The sequence below is a fragment of the Phyllobates terribilis genome, unplaced genomic scaffold (assembly GCF_046119375.1).
Source record: "Phyllobates terribilis strain yellow unplaced genomic scaffold, ASM4611937v1 Scaffold_4867__1_contigs__length_56438, whole genome shotgun sequence".
Lineage (NCBI taxonomy): Eukaryota > Metazoa > Chordata > Amphibia > Anura > Dendrobatidae > Phyllobates > Phyllobates terribilis.
The window spans coordinates 18,588-35,969 of record NW_027367616.1 but is presented as its reverse complement, the minus strand read 5'-3'; the positions used below and the strand labels follow the sequence as shown (position 1 = coordinate 35,969).

Below are 17,382 nucleotides of genomic sequence, written 5' to 3'. Positions count from 1 at the left end.
GCACCGTGAGTTTTATTTCACACCGCGTGAAATGCTCTCCCCCCTTTCGGTCGTTGTTAGTACAGAGATTGTCCCTCTGATGGACATTGATCAGAGTTCACAATTAAGGGAGCGACATCGAATGTGTCTCTCCAAACCTTACAACGTTCAAGTCAAGAGATACCCTGGCCAGCTGGGGTAGAGCTGTTACTTCTAGGGGATTAGGGTACCTCGATGTCGCAACATAAAGATTTCGTGATGGTGAAAACTTTCAGTTTAGAGGCAGGATTTCGGTTGCCGCTTGCGCCTCACTACAACGCATTCACAGAGGTACTAGGAATTATCCTCTTACACATGTTCCCAAACTGTTGGAGACTCCTTGCTGTGTATACCATGTGTTGTTACAGATTGGGGATTACCCCGACGGCTAAACACATGCAGAGCTTATTCATCGTAAGGTCAGAAAAGGGGATGATTCATCTTGTTCTTCTGACTCTAAACATGATAAGCAAGCCTTCCAATGTTAGAAACTGGAAGATGAGTTGGTTTTTAGTTCACGATCCCACTTATCGCGCTATTAACTGTTGTATCTTTCCTACTATTCTCAAGAGGCCAAAAAAGTTCGGGCCAAAGACCATTGAATCATTAAAGAGCGCGTTCTGAAATGAAGGCCCACCCTTGATTTCAAAAATCTCATTACCCAGGAAAATTTGGAGAAATGTGGGCTTCGCCTTCCACTTCGCGAGGGTTGATTATTTTTTCATGTTTAAATAGCTTGTTGTCGTGTTCTTTATAATTTATAATTTTAATTATCTACTCGTCTTGCAGACATGGTGAGTTCAAAATACCTGAATAGAACTGGGTTTAAAAGAAAGGATCTTCTCACACTAACGATGCCTCTCTTCCTTCTAGTTCCTCCATTATCCTTCAAGCTCAGACATTCCTGGTCTGCAGATAATCGGTCCCTCCAACCAATACCTCGATATGGTCAACGTGTTGCAAGATATAGAAGATGTGGATTGCTAGTAATGAAGGTCCGCCCTTGATTTCAAAAAGCTCATTACCTAGGAAAATTTGGAGAAATATTGGCTTCGCCTTCCACTTCGCGAGGGTTGATTATTTTTTCATGTTTAAATAGCTTGTTATCGTGTTCTTTATAATTTTTAATTTTAATTATCTGCTCGTCTTGCAGACATGGTGAGTTCAAAATACCTGAATAGAACTGGAGTTAAAAGAAAGGCTCTTCTCAAACTAACAATGCCCCTCTTCCTTCCAGTTCCTCCATTATCCTTCAAGCTCGGACATTCCTGGTCTGTAGATAATCGGTCCCTCCAACCAATACCGCGATATGGTCGACGTGTTGGAAGAGACAGAAGATGTGGATTTCTATTAATGGTAAAACCAGTAAATTCTACAATTGGGTCCGGACTCTAACATATGTCTCTACATTGACACAACAATTCATGATATCAACCTTAAGGCGATTCATTACCTCAATGCATCAATTGAATCATCTTAAACTTGGAGTATTTCTTCCAATTCATGTTTTCAATACGATTTTGAGCATCTACATCCTAACTGTTGACATTGATGACGGGTTAATCTAGAAGCGTTCTTTCACAAGGAAGTTCTCCACTAGTCAACTATCCCTCTTGTCACAAAACCATACATTTTGAAAAATAACAACTCCGATCCCTTACTGGCTAAACTTGAAAACTTCGTGTTCCACCTAATATCCAGCTGAATTTCATATTGAAGGTGCTTTCCGATTTCCTCCCTACGATATAAAGTCTTAATCGATATGTCTCTATGGTCCTGAGTGGATGCGTGTTATGCGGATCTCCAATGGAGGGTGTTCTTCACCTCTTTTTTAGCTGCCCCTTCACTCTTTGAATGGTAAACCATTATCAGAGAAGCATCAGCCACACCTATAACTTCTCAAATTCTGGCCACTTTCCCTAAGATTTTAAAACCTACTTCCATAATAATGTGATCATTGAGGAACTCCTGCTTCATATGGTTTCATATCTGGCGACTTTTGCAATCACAATGTCTTCCAGCATGGAACACAACCTCCACCTCCACCTTCTGATAAGCCTACTTCTATTTTACTAGCAGAAGATAGAGCTCCTGGAAGACACTATTACCAATAAGCCTCATCACTCTTGTAGGGTTGAGCGTCATCACACAGAGCAGAAAATATGGCTCGATAGCTAGGTTAAAATTAATTTTGATGCATCATCCTCTGCACAAGGGAATTCCTACGTTGGATTCGTTGCTAGACCTCGGATGGTACAATCATCTTCCTCAATCATGAAATGATCTCCACATGTACTCCTCTATTTGGTGAAGCGATAGTTGCCATGTAGGCCCTGAGAACAGCGTCCTCCATGAAAATTATGAAAAGTAGTTATGGAGTGAGACAACCTCTCTCTCATCAATGCTATAAAACAGATATGGCACATCCTTTGGACTATATCTACCATTGTGCAGGATATTGAAAGTTTGCTAAGTTATTTTGTAGGTATTTCAGAGAGGCAAACCTAGCAGCAGACTACCTAGCCTTCCTAAACATCACGATTGAAGATATTAGCTTTTTGCATGCTCATCTACAGGAGTTCACCGGGAGTCGTTTACCTGATATTGCTATCAGGTTGATGGGTTGTGTGCATTCCTTGTCTCAGGCCGTGTCACATCATTTTTTCTCTAAATTTTGGAGCATCATTCTCTCAGATGATGCAGGGTAGCCTTCTCGGTTGAAGGACCCAGTGTTAGCCCTATATCAAAAAATAATAACGTGCTTGAGTACAACATAAATGTTGATCCAATCTCTTTGCAATGTAGGACCTCAACATACAACCTCGTTTATAGGTTAACTTTTTACCTCTAAAGTTGGTTTTATTTAGGGTGTTTTTATAGAAAACCATCATTGATTTGTGAAATTTTACAGGAAACAAACCCTTATAAAGCTATTTATAATTATTCATCCATTTTATTATTTTTGTTAACAATCAACCACTCTTTTGAAGTTCTATTAAGTCTGGTCCTTTAAATCCTAAAATTATCCTTAAAATTTTCAAAAATTTATAGGGCAAAAGTGGTCTTTGGTTAGAGATGATATATTGGTATAACTGACGAGCGTCGTTATGCCGCGTCAAAATAATAAAGTCCTAACCAGCTACTCTAACTAGCAGAGTGACAAGAAAGGGTCGATCCCACAAGGAATCAAGTGTTCAGTTCTTGTGAAATTAATCCAATCAACTTTATAGTAACCAAAAGGGGAGCGGAATGATTTAATGGAACTAAACTAACAATTGATTTGAAAATAATTATGGGAAAACACTTTGCTCAACAAGTATCCACCTAATAGAATGATTGATTGATCATTGACTTCTTAATTACTATTTTGGTTCATCCTAATCTTTATATCCTATAGTTGCCCTAATCCATGTTCTTATATAGCTAATAGTCCAACTAGTCCTAATAGCCCTTACTTAACTACGACCCTGAAACTATCAAGATTTAGTACTTAAGCAGCAATGAACTCAGGAATAAATAGGAACATGCAGTACCATTGGCTCAAGGCCAATATTTAACACATCAACAACTCTCCCTACAATGACAATCCTATCTAGGTCATGTATTGATTTTCTACCTAATAATAAGAATCTCCGAATCGGACAAGTCAGTCCTAGCAGTTTGAATAGACTTATTCTACCTAGTTGATTAGGCTAGACAGGTAAATCGCATTCAATAACCAATTATAATCAAGAGTATGAAACAACTAGCATATAATAAAGAACCAATAATAGAAGTCTTATAATCAATTCATCTGTTGGCTTCCACAAGTTGAACAAAGTAAATGGAACTACTCCTGCCTCATTGTAAAACTACATAAAACACAAAACTAGAAAATGCAAGATAGGATGAAGGCACAATTCAAATCCTATATTTATTAACCTAAAACTAGAAGACTAATCTAAAAAGGCTAGGTCCGTGCTCCAACGGAATGTAAGTAAAAAGCCCAAAGCAAATCTCGATGAAGAAGGAACTCGCAGCTTTCTCGACCCAACATGGGCGTGGTCGCGCATGTGTCGATGCGGTCGCGTCTTGGCCGAGCATGATAGTTTCCTCCGCGAAAAGTGGCGCAGTGGCGCCACCTAGTGCGTGATAGCGCCAGGCACTCTGTAGTCATGCGCTGTTGCGTCCGTGTGTGCACGATCATGCTTCATCCCTTTGGCAATCTTCTCTTCGAATGTCTGTAATTCTTGTAGATAACACCTTTTCTCTGCGAGGTCCAGATCACAGTAATATGCTCCATAAACATGCCAAATCACCCATAAATGATGCTAACGATCACTTGTTGCGCCATACTAGATGTCCCCTATCAAACACCCTCATACTTAGACCTTGCATGTCCTCGAGTAAGTTGTAGCTAACTACTTTGTAATCTCAGCGAGTATAAAGAACTGATAGCCGTGGTCGTCGAATCAACACTTTAGCTCCTAAGTACCTACAATCATCGATGCACGGACGTAGACTCCGACTCTACTAGAAATCTTCAAAAACAATGCAAGACTTAATAAACTCAAAACTAAACAAACAATGGCATAAATCATTTCCCAAACTTGAAGTATGCTTATTATACGCAAGTGCACTAATCATGAATCTCTAAACTATGCAAAAGATGTTTCTATCCAAGTTACGTGTGAAGGATGATAACACAAGATCAAATAAATGACAAATTCTTTTTCCTAACATGCTTCATAATCTATGATAATAATTCACAAGCTCCAATACCATTAAAAGCACACAAAAAACCACAACTGAATTCAAGTAATACCAAATATAACTTTATTGCTTCTTTTCATCCTATTCATGTATTTTTCACTATTTTTTTTTCTTTTAAGAACATTATTTAGGTATCGGGCCCATCTGTCTTACGGTCCGGACCAACTAATGAAACTCTTTACTTGTTTAGCCATGAAGGATCGAACCCGGAGTGATCTTTCACACCACGGAGATCGCGTGCTCTTCCGGCTTATTTTACTAAGAGTTCACTACCTTTTTATTTTCTTTTTATTCAATTTGTAATGAAAAAGGATAGAAGCAAAATAATAATGACAATATGACAAAATTAGAGATGATATGGTGAAATTGCAATCTTAATATTGGTCCTAGTGCATCCTAAACATAATCCACATGCTCAAGTCAAAGTTCTCAATTTGATCAATCATATCATCATCATACATAATTGCAATATTAACATCTCAAGCATAGTAAACAGATCCAAATCCATGCACCATTATAGAAGTCCACAAAGTATCAATTAGGGGAAAATATGATAACAGACTCTAAAAATTCAAAATTACCCACACTTAAAATACACAATGTCCCTATTGTGGAATAAAGAACAAAGGTCAAACAGATGGAAGTGGAAAATACCTCTTTGGATGGGTTGCCTCCCAAACAACGCCTTTGGTTAAAGTCGTAGGCCCAACTTCTTGCCCATTATCACCCAGTGTTAGGCCCATTGAGGGCCAACTCATCCTCCCTGATATAGTATTGCTTTATTCCCTTTCTCTTTCTCATCCCCTTGGCATACCATCCCTTATTCTCTATGTAATGCCTCTGAGGTAACATAGTCGAGACTCTCGGTACCTGTATAATAGGAGAAGGAGGGGGAAACCTGTCTCCCTCTAAAATCAGCATAGAGGGACCATCGGCCGAACACACCTCAATATCACTAACACCCCCTACGGGAAAAATCACTTTAATAGAAAAAACAGATGCTAAATCCTCTATAGAGTCCTCCGTATCCTCAAACAAATCAAAACTCACGACATCACCATCAAACTCTAAAGACAAAGTCCCCTTACCTAAATCTACCTTAGTGCCCATTGTCCTCATAAATAGTCTTCCTAACAGTATAGGTGAATCTCTCCTATCATTCTCCATATCAAGCACATAAGAGTCCGTGGGAAAAACTAACCTATCGACCATCACTAGTACATTATCTACTATTCCCCTAGGACGAATTGTTGACCCATCAGACAATTGAATTAAAATATCAGTTTCATGCAAAGGTCCTAGTCCTATAGTCTTGCACAAAGAGTAAGGAATGGTATTAATAGCAGCTCCTAAGTCTAGAATAGCCTTCTCAAAATTAGTATCACCAATACGGCAAGGAATACTAACCATACCCACTGTACTTGGTGGGCATACGTTTCTGGAATATGGCTGAGACTCTCTCTCCTATCGTGACCTTGTTGTTCCCTTTCAGCTTCTTCTTCCTCTTGACTGTGCACAACTCCTTCAAAAACTTCACATACCGTGGGATACTCTTTATTAGCTTCAGTAGAGGGTTATTCACTGCGCACTTGTTGAATGTTTCAAACAACTCCTTATTATTCAATAACCAATTATAATCAAGATATATGAAATAACTAGGATACAATTAAGAACCAATGATAGAAGTCTTACAATCAATTCATCTATTGGATTCCACAAGTTGAACAAAGTAAATGGAACTACTCTTGCCTCATTGTAAAACTACGTAAAACATAAAACTAGAAAATGCTTGATAGGGTGGAGGCACAACTCAAATCCTATATTTATTAACCTAACAATATAAGACTAATCTAAAAATGCACAGCCCGAGCTCCATCAGAAAGTAAGTACAAAGCCCAAAGCAAATCTCGATGAAGAAGGAACTCGCAGCTTTCTCGGCCCAACACGGGCGCAATCGCGCATGTGTTGGCGCGGTCGCGTATGGGTCGACCTTGACAGTTTCCTCCGCGTACAGTGGCGCGGTCGCGCCACCTATCACGTGCTCGCGCCAGGCACTCTGTAGTCTTGCGTGGCTGCATCCGTGTGTGCGCGATCATGCTTCGTCCCTTTGGCAACATTCTCTTCCAATGTTTGTAATCCTTGTAGATAACACCTTTTCTCTGCGAGGTCCGGATCACAGTAATATGCTCCATAAACATGCCAAATCACCCATAAATGATGCTAACGACCACTTATTGCTCCATAATAGATGTCGCACATCAGTAATATTGTGATATATTGGAAATAAATTCAACTTATATTTTTGAGCTCTTTTAACCCCCGAAAGTTAACCACCACAAGTTAACCTTTTTACCTAAAATTAACCCTAAATCGATTTTACTGGTTTAAAATAAAAAATCTAAATAATGTTGCTCGTTCTATTAGATCACCATTCTACTGGTTTGTCGTTGTTGGATTGAAGGACGAGGGACACCATCTAGAGACGAATCGAAGGACGTTGGTCTATTGGTTCACTGTTGTTGGATCTTAAGGTAAGTTGAATCTGGCTGATGATTTGGGGTTCTGTTGAAATCGGGGTTTTGTGAATATTGGGATTTTGTCGATTTTTGGTTGAAACAGATTGGGGTTCTTTATTTGTGTTCGCTTTGGGATTTTAGGGTTTAGGCGATTTGAATTGAAGAAAATTTGTTTTCGGTTTTTGGTTGAAATCGATTTTAAGGATTTGTGGTCGAAAACTCTGAATAGATGCTTTTAGGTTTTGGTAACTATAATGACAATAATTGATTTTGAATGGTATCAATCTAGTTTGAGAATTCTGGCATGGCAATGTTAGACCATCCACGTTGGTGCCATGCGATGTCAAGGAATCGTGCATGTTTTGGCGCCAAGCCTAGGCATCGTGCGCGTTTCCTGCATTGGTGGTGCGGCACGATGCCTAGGCATCAAACTATATTTTTATTCTATTTTTTTAAATAAATCAATATGTTTGTGTTTTCATTGTTAATTTGTTAATTTTATTGTTAATATATTATTAAAAAATAATTTTATTAAATATAATTTTATTGTTAATATAGTGTTAACTAACGATACCGAAATTAAAATACTACAAAGCAACATGTTCCAAAACGTGAACTGCAGAAAATAACCAATTTGAATAACAAATATAACAATACCGAAATTAAAAAACTACAAAGCAACATGTTACAAGACGTGAACTAGAGAAAATAACCGAATTGAACACCAAACATAACTTTATCGAACTTAAACCAAACAAGACACACGATTGATGAAGCCCATACAGTCAACATATCCTCCAAATATGTTGCATCAAGTCTACAGTGAGTTAATATTCATGTAATCATCGATAGAGTTTATTGTAGAAGTCGCCCTTCGGATATGAATTTCATCATTGAAATTCCCAATAATTTCCCTTTTATCTTGTTCGAATTCCATCCTCATACTTTCCATTTCACTTTCATAGTTTCTGTATGTGTGGCGCTCATCATCAACTATCATTTTGTGGAGTGTGATGCAGCAATCCATGATCTTATAAAGTGTGGATCTATTGTGGGCAACAACCGAATTTCATATTATTGCAAAACATTACAAAACTCCAAAAGCACGCTCCACATCTTTCCGACAAGACTCCTGACGTTGAGAGAACTTCGATTTCATATGAGTTATAGGATTGGGGATGGCACTCACAAACGTAGCCCAAGGTGGATAGATGCCATCTGTTAGGTAGTAAGACATGTCATACTGATGGCAATTCACCATAAATTCCACCGGAGGTGCCGTGTCGTTCAAAAGATCGAACATCGGTGAACGCAACACGATTGTTAAGTCATTGAATTAGAAACCCAAAAGAATGAATGCCATATCCAAGTGTCTTGGGACGTTACAACTTCTAAAACAAGGGTAGGTGTTTTGTTTTTTCCTTGGAATTGACCGTGCCACACCATGGGACAATTCTTCCATGTCCAGTTCATACAGTCGATACTCCCAAGCTTGCCCGAAAAGCCTCTTGCAATGCCGATTGATAGAAGTTGTCGTACATCGTCTTCATTGGCCCTCCTCATGTAGGTTACAACGAACTCCCCAACCACAGCATAACAAAAAACGTGAGAGACATTCCAGAGCCGCACTTTCACCCATGCAACAATATTCATCAACCGTGTTGGCACAACACCCATAAGCTAGCATTCGCATGCCTGTGATACATTTTTGGAGTGTGGATAACCCCGGACAGCCAGCAACATCCGGCTTGCGCACAAAGTAATCATCCTGTTGTACTACACCGAAAACTACTCGTTCAAACAAGGGCCTCCTCATTCTGTAGCTGCGTCGGAACTTATCTACATATGGTGCGGCAGGACCGAAGTAATCTCGTTCCAATAGTACGACACAATCAACTCTATCTTTGTCAATATATTTACGCTTGTTCTTCAAAGCTCTTTTTGGTTGTTGTTGTTGTTGTTGTTGTTGTTGTTGTTTGATGGAGTGCATCATATAAGGTATGTTGTACATTATGTACCTTTGAGCTTGTTTGAGGAAGAAGCGGATTAATAATCAGAGGAAGAAGCACCACTCAAACTTTCTTCAGACAATGAAGAGTTTGATGTTGTGGACATGATTCTGTTTACTTAACAAATGGAAGAAGGGTTGGTGCATATGAAATGAGTTTCAGAGTTGCATTATATAGACATGGCTTAGAAAATTCAAATAGCCGTTGGAAATAGCCATTGCAAGTAGCCGTTTTGAATTCAGATTCAAATTCAAATCAAGTCACACTTCTGAAAGTAAAATGCAAACACAAAGCGAAAATTAAAGTACAAACACGCCACACTTAAACACTTAAACAAACACACTTACAGAAGCACCACACTTCAGTTCTTCGGAAACAACTCTTCAGCCAGTTGATCTGCATATGTTTTTTGCCGGTCTGTCAGGTTGTTGTAGTTCTTTCACAATTCCATCAAGTATCCCATCCTTTGATTCTTCAGCTCCTCCTCTCTCAAGGCATGATCCTTCAGTTTCCTGGCCTCCCTCTTTGCCTCCTTCTCCCTTTTAAACTCAATCCTGCTGTTATGAGACTCCTTTTCCAACTAAATCCTCTGTGTTTCCAAGTCAAGGGATTGAGGATAACTATCATTAAATTGCACCCATCCCTCTCATATTGCATCCATTTCGGAGTTGCAAGAACTTCCACCTTTAGCCATCCTTTTCGCCGTGCCCCGATCCACCGGGCATTTGGAACTCGTGACACTTTCGTCAAGCAAACAGTACCACTTCATCCCACTACTGCCACCCGTGCTTCCATTCTTTCACCCCCATCATCACAACATCGACAGTGACGTTATTTGGATCTTGCTTCTTCTTGAGGTAACTCTCCCAATTCAAGTATACTTCGTATTCCCGGTACTGCTTCAAAACATATCACTGTTTGAACATGGAAAAATCGATGTGGAACTTCGGATTTTCCTTGTGCAATTGTTGAGCCATTGCGAGCATGTGAGACTCGTTGAATCCACTATGCTGGCCAACTTGCATAAGTAGCCTTTTCATAGAAGCTAAGTCAATGATTAATTTCCTTCTTGATCCGACCGACTCTTTTCCGAAGGGAATCTGCAGTACGCCAAATGAGTCCGGGGAATAGCCCATCCCTCCTAGCTTCCTCGTATTTCTCATGAATCTTTTTGAACAAAGTACCCCTCTGATTAGTGCCAACAATCGGATCTGAACAAACATTCATGTAGCAACGAAGGAGAACCAAATCCTCATTCTTGCACCATTGCACATTCTATGGTTGAGCCTTGGCGTTTGTCGCATCATTAGTGGATGCCTCCTTCCCTTTCTGGCTACGACCCTTTGACTTTGGCTATTTTTGGGGTTGCGTCTCCGCAACAAACTCAACATCGGCTTGGGAGAACATTCCCTATGTCTGAGAGAGAGGAGACGGAAAATCTTCGGGTGGGTTTTGAAACAAACCGCGAACGACATTCATAGGAGGTGAGTTCGACAAGGACATACCAAGCAGTTTCATAGTTTTTCGTACCTCTCAGGTTCATTTATCCTTAACCACGCAAGCATGTCCGGAGTGAAAATGCTCGCGTTGAAGCTTCCATCCATCTTGCCGGAAAAATGAAGTGTTTAGGGTGTTTGGAGTGTGTTTTGGATTTAACTAAAGAGAGAAATGAGAGATGGAGATGGGATGCTCCAAACATAGCCAAGAGTGGTCTTTAATTATAGATCTCGAAAACATAGAGCCGTTGGTGATTTTTTCGTTTTTATTTTTTAAATTACAACCATTTTATTTTTTTGGATCAATCAGGTTGGCAGCCCCTATGATGCAGCTTTAAATTAATTTTTTTAAAAGAGCCAATCATGGCCTGCCGCGTGGCAGCCCACGTGCCCACGGCGTGTGGGACACGCCTGCCGCAGGCAATGTGGGACGTGAGCTTCATGTTGGGGGAGCTCCCGGTGTGGCTACCACGTCGATAGCCATGCCGGCCGGACACCGTCCCCATTGGGACGGTCTTATAGCTACATATATGCTTTGTTTGTATCTGAGGGAGATCTGTTTGATGTAATTGAGATCTCTTACGGCATATAGAACTTACAGCTGAACGATGAAAGCTAAATCTATTGGTTAAGAATGATAAATAGGTAGTTTACTAGCCTCTCTTGAACTGAAATGAAGAGACGAAGAAAAATTGTAAATTCAGTATTCAGATAATTGAAGGGTATGTTGCCTCACTTCTTCACATCAAATCCAGATTGGCAATCTCCAGTATTACAAGTTTGTAAAGGCTAAGAATGAAATTCAAACTAACATATACATCAATTAAACCATGACTAACCAAATCCCTGTCCACTCAGGATTAACTTTTGACAAGGAAGGGTAATTTTTCGGCACTAATGTTCGGGTAAAAGAGCTTGAAAGATAAATTGAATTTATCTCTAATATATCACGATATTTACACCAATATATCATCTCAAACAAAAGTACCACTTTTCCCTTATTCTTTTGAAAATTTTAAGAGTAAAATAGTATTTTTAATGATTTATAGACTGGACAAAACTTCAAAAGAATGTTTGATTGTTACCAGATTTTCTTGCATAATTTCACAAATAAAAGACACGCTTTTATTTAATTTATATATTATATTAGGAATTTTTTTTTTATCCAATTTCAATATTTCATGCAAGAAATTATAAAAAAATTCTTATCCAATTTCAATATTTCATGCAAGAAATTATAATTTTGCTACCACGCAACTTCTTAAACCAGTTCAACATTAACTTGAAAATAGCCAATGTCCTTGTATCTTAGTAGAGGGGAGTTTCCCTTACCTAAAAGGTCAGGTGTTCGATACCCGGTTACATCATCCTTTTGCCCTTTGAGTAGTGATAGATCCGGTTTTAGAACCGCCCATTCCAGGTTCCTTGAAACTAGGATCTGGAACCAGTTGGGCCAGTACCAACCGAAACCATCGGTTCCGGAACTGCCCATTCCGGTTCCAAAATATCATCTCTACCTTTGAGGGAGACACCCTATGAAGTGTGAGGTTAGCCACTAAAGTGCATTTCGGAAGAAAAAAAACATTAACGTGCAAATCCTACTCTTCAGGCCACAAAATCCAACACAAGTTAGTTTCATGATTTGGCATGGATAGACTTACTAGAATGAACCTAGCACTAGTAAAAGTTTTCAACCAGACGTAGAAGAAGAGGCAGCAAGTAATATCCCATCCAAAAGCAGCGAATGCAAAAAAGAAATTGAAAAATGTCTGTCAACAAATTAAGACGAGCAAGGGGGGTGTGCTCATTACAAGAAATCACCGGAAAACAGACCTAAAACAACATAAAAGAGAGTGGTTGATTTCACAATTTAACTTCCGAATACCCATTTATACACTTACAACTGTTCTTCTATGGTGATAGAGCTTCAGACATGATTGAACGGTAGGACAACTGATTCTTGTATAGATCATGAAATATTCGATATTTGGCATCATGGTACTTCCTCACCCTGGGATCCTTGGACGGATAAATGACCTGAATTACAAACGGCAACACATATTATTACATGTTGGGAGTTAGCATGCATGGATCTACAGAAGCACGACAAGTTCATAGAATGTATGGGGAGGTTTTAATATTTAGAATGGAGTTAAAAGACTTTTCAGAATTGAGTGCTCTTGGCCTACCTGTCCAGCTGCACTGAGTGCTTTCATGGCTTCATGTAGGCTGGAATATTTCTGAGCAGCAACGGCCCCAAGCATGGCAGCACCCAGGAGCACAGATTCACTTTCTCGTGGAAGAATAACTGGATAGCCTATTCATATACCAAGATTACATAGTTAACTACTATACACAGCATGTCAATGTCATTCCCCTAGATAATGTGATTGAGAGACAAACTAACCAGTAATATCTGCATGCTCTTGAATGTACAAGGGGTTCTTTGCTAGGCCACCACATGCAACAAGTGTGTCAATCTGTTCAATCACAAAAATAAAAGCATGGTGTATTCAATTCAGAACAAATGGACAGAAATATGATGATGTGTCCCTTACTTTGTGACCGTGGGCATTGCAATGCTCCACTATATGTCGTGTGCCGTAAGCAATACCCTGAACTGTGGCAAGATACTGGAGAGCAAGATCTTTCTCACTGGTGTCCAGTGTCAGGCCACAGACTATCCCTTTTGCTATTGGATCAGCAAAAGGAGACCTGTTCCATACCATATCAAACTTATTTCCATGCATAATTCATGCAAATACAGATCAAATCTATACACCTGCTTACCTGTTCCCGTGAAAGTCGGGAAGAACGTGCAAATCTGTGGTCAAAGCAGCCAAGAATGGAGACTCCATCTCCAGCATCATTGATTCTAGTGTCAAGTTTAAAAGTGTGAACACTGACGTACCTGTGAAATTCAATTACAATATTAGCGACTAAAACGCACATATATATAGGAATGATTTTAGATCATATGTTGTTGAAATTTAGACAGCATACCACGAGAAGCCGCTTTGTTTGCAAGCTGGGGAGATGCAACATGATTCTCAACTACATAATCTAACAGTGCCCCGGTAGCACTCTGGCCGCCTTCTGTTAGCCAGTATTCAGGAATCATGGCTACAAGCCAAAGAGAAAAACAAACTTCAATTTACTAAAATACATGGTGTGGAAATAAAGGTCTAGAAAGTGCTTTTAGGAGAAGGGAAAAACAGGATATATCGTAATTCTGCTTATCAAATCATGCAATGTCCAAAATAATTAACTAGATATCACTTTGACTTCATCAGAAAAGGGCATTTAAACGAAGGTAAGTCTAGTAGTTCCTCCTACAATCAGAAAAAGACCACATTATGCTGTAAAAAATAAGAGCTATATTTCATACACATCATGAAGCAGCAACATAAGCTTACCAGACCAAAATGGTCCCCATACACCAGGAATAAAAAGTTTGCTCTTTGATATGAGCATATGACATGTTGATGTTCCACAAACCAATACCATGCGACGGCAAATTGTATCCTCATTATCAGCTGAACATACCCGATTTTAAGTTAGAAGTAACTATAACAATTTTGATCGATATAGAAGCCATACTTTGAAATTGAGCATCTGAGGGCACACTTTCCATGACTCCAACACCACCAGCATGAGCATCAACTAAGGAAGTACCTACTGGAGTTCCCTCCAGCAAACCAAGTTCCTAATAGAACAAATTTTTCTAATTAATGACTGAACAATCAAATGGCGTCTGTTAATTCACTTAGTATCCTAAGGGGTGAAATTACAAGATGTGGCAATATATTGATACGAAAATGTTACTAATGGACAACTCAGAAGCAACACTACTCATCAGTTTTATTCTTCAGTACTAGATGTCTTACTATCAAATGTTTAGAGTAGCAAATGGCATCTACAAATTTTTAAGATAGGGTAATTGAACGGTCAAGTTTCAAGAAAATATTATTCATGGACCTCAGAGAAGCGACACCAGAAATCAATTTGAATTCTTCAGTTAGATATCTTGCCTTTGCAGCAGCTGATGTTAGACCAGAACCCAATGGATGTCCAGGAAAAGCTACACTTCGTCCTGTTGACCAATGCAATAATATTTTACTACAGATCAATCAAGGGTATATGCAGAAAAATGAGTTTGTGTGTAAGAAATGGTACAATTCTGAATTTGTTCAGCAAAAGTAAGACTTGCCATTTACTATAACTATACATAGTATTGTGTCATCCGTGTTTTTCTTTTTGTCAGTGGTTAAACTTAAACCGAAAAGTATGAAATTATCTTATCATCTGTAGCTACCTAGAATATGCATGTATTTAGTTGGACAGGAAACTTCATGACTGTCATACAAGTTCCTCAGCGATGTATCAAAATATGTTTACCTATTTTGGCATGATGTCCATCTACAAGATCACCTAGTCCAATCTCCTGCCAAAAATCATCATCCCAGCCACATGCTTCCATACTACGAGAACCTTTCCTGCTTATTTGATCCATATGTGCATGACCAAGATACGTCCATTTACAGACTACAGAACACAAACTCCTTGTATCGTCACCGGTACCTCTAGATTCATCAACCAGAGACACTCACATGAATATTTAGGAACTGAAGAAGACTATAGATACACTACCACGCAACATCAAGAAAAACTACTCACTTGTATGAAAGCCAGTCACTTAAGTCCATCCAACGAAATGCCATTGACCAAGATTCTTTAAGATTTTCTTTCACCCATAAAAGCTGTACAACAAACGACAACAAACCCCAAATTAATGGCATTGCAGTTCCAGACAATTATAACTTATTTACAAAAGAATACTTGAACAAACTGATGACATGTATATTCAGTGCTCAGCGTATAGTGCAAAGACAAAATTTATTGATTTGCACGATAGTTGTCCCTGATACTAAGGTCTCGTTTGGTATGATTCCACTGGAATGAGATTTTCTTTGATTCCTTGGAATAAGTCATTCCAACCTCAAAGAACAAATTCATTCTACTAAAAAGGTTAAGGTATGGTTCATTCCACAAATTCATCTTCTATTCTTCAATCTTCTCCCTCCCATCTATTCTCCTCCTCCTTTCTCAAGTTTATACTCCATATCCCTACCCTAAAACTACATGAATGATTGGTTCCGACAGCATATTAAACACTCTGCTACGTGAATGATTCATTTGATTCTATTCGATTCCTTATTCTAATCCGATTCCAGAAGACATACCAAACGAGCCCAAAATACTAATGCCACAGTAAGGGACAATTAAATATACTCAATATATGGAAAACGTGCACACTTTTGGCGGCTCCATCTCAGGTGAAAGAACTCCTCCACAATACTGCAATACTGGTGAGTCAGATGAATTAATTCTCTCAGCTTGTTTAACAGCTCTGTGGTCCATCCAGACTATAATATTCCTCCTTGGATCACCACTGTGGGATATGGTAACTGGGGCACCATCAGCATCCACAGCAACTGCAAAAAGTGATTATTAAATATGTTACTTTCAATGTATAAGCTAAGTAGTCAGAATTCGCAATGCTTTTAGCAGCTAAAGAGATCTTCTTATGATGCTTCATGTCCATAGCACATCACCAATGTTATATCAAAGGTATGGCAGTGTAGCATGCCACGCACCAAGAGAACATGTAGCTGCAAAGCCAATCCCTGCTACGTCCTCTCCATCAACATCAGCAAGAGAGCAAGCAGACCGCACTGCTGCACAGACAGCAAGCCAAATGTCCGTGGAAGATTGCTGGTCCATTTCAGGAAGAAAATTTATTGTATAACAGAAATTGATCGATAGATATCATAGCAATATAATACATCACATTGTGATTCATAATTCATAATAACTTTAACCATTGGCATAAAATTGTAATCAGTCATTAACCTCTGGATATCATAGAATGCTTACAAATGTTTACATAATCTCATGCTAAAGTGTTCACTATCCATTTGAAAGTACAAATGAAACCATAATTCAGCCACTGACCTCAATGCAATCACCCTCCTTCCAGATCTGAATTGGACTACTACAAGACCCTAAGAGCTTCCCGTTTCCATCAAACACACCTACACAAAGCACCATAAGCGAAAAAAATAAGTAATGGAAGTCCTTAATGCTAAGGACAACTCTCCAGTCACAACTGCATACAGTCGATATAACATACAAGAAAGAGAACATGAATGTAGAGCAGGAATAGGATCGAAAAAGAGGAACAAAATTGGTAATACAGGTTTAACTGCGGCACAACCTATCGAGCACAGACGGTTAGGATTCACGGTAAAACATAACCGGCGACTCTCGATTTGATTCTATTGACCAACAGAATACACTAATTAGATAGGCAAACCAGCGAGTTCAGAAGAGAAACAATAGAAGTATTGCATCCCAATGATATCGAGGAACCGTATTAGTGAATTTCAGAGTTGATCTCGAATATCAATCTATGGAAGTGAAACAGCGAAAACAGACAGGAAAGTAACCAGCTCGGGCGCTGCCGGTGCCGACGTCGACACCGAGGAAGACAGGACGGTCAGAGGAAGGGACGTCCGCCATACTTAGGGA

At 39.2% G+C, this 17,382-nt stretch overlaps 1 protein-coding gene across 1 annotated transcript; it reads right to left on the bottom strand.

The window, feature by feature from the left end:
- Nucleotides 1-12,702: 12,702 nt before the first annotated feature.
- LOC141249630 (FGGY carbohydrate kinase domain-containing protein-like) lies at nucleotides 12,703-17,373 on the bottom strand. The gene is made up of 15 exons (XM_073669714.1): nucleotides 17,301-17,373; nucleotides 16,807-16,886; nucleotides 16,449-16,566; nucleotides 16,108-16,286; nucleotides 15,469-15,551; nucleotides 15,190-15,374; nucleotides 14,823-14,884; nucleotides 14,392-14,497; nucleotides 14,208-14,327; nucleotides 13,795-13,914; nucleotides 13,582-13,702; nucleotides 13,350-13,506; nucleotides 13,199-13,271; nucleotides 12,981-13,108; nucleotides 12,703-12,828 (listed from the first exon to the last, which is right to left on the bottom strand). Exons 1-15 carry the CDS (start codon nucleotides 17,371-17,373, stop codon nucleotides 12,703-12,705), a joined length of 1,731 nt encoding a protein of 576 aa, XP_073525815.1.
- Between the last annotated feature and the right edge of the window lie 9 nt (nucleotides 17,374-17,382).

Excerpts from the sequence above, each read along its gene's own strand:
- LOC141249630 (XM_073669714.1), bottom strand. The coding sequence starts at position 17,373 with ATGGCGGACGTCCCTTCCTCTGACCGTCCTGTCTTCCTCGGTGTCGAC. Across the intron at positions 16,567-16,806 it reads AGGAGGGTGATTGCATTGAG|CAATCTTCCACGGACATTTG; the intron begins GTCAGTGGCTGA and ends GAAATGGACCAG. Across the intron at positions 13,703-13,794 it reads AAACAAAGCGGCTTCTCGTG|GTACGTCAGTGTTCACACTT; the intron begins GTATGCTGTCTA and ends TGAATTTCACAG.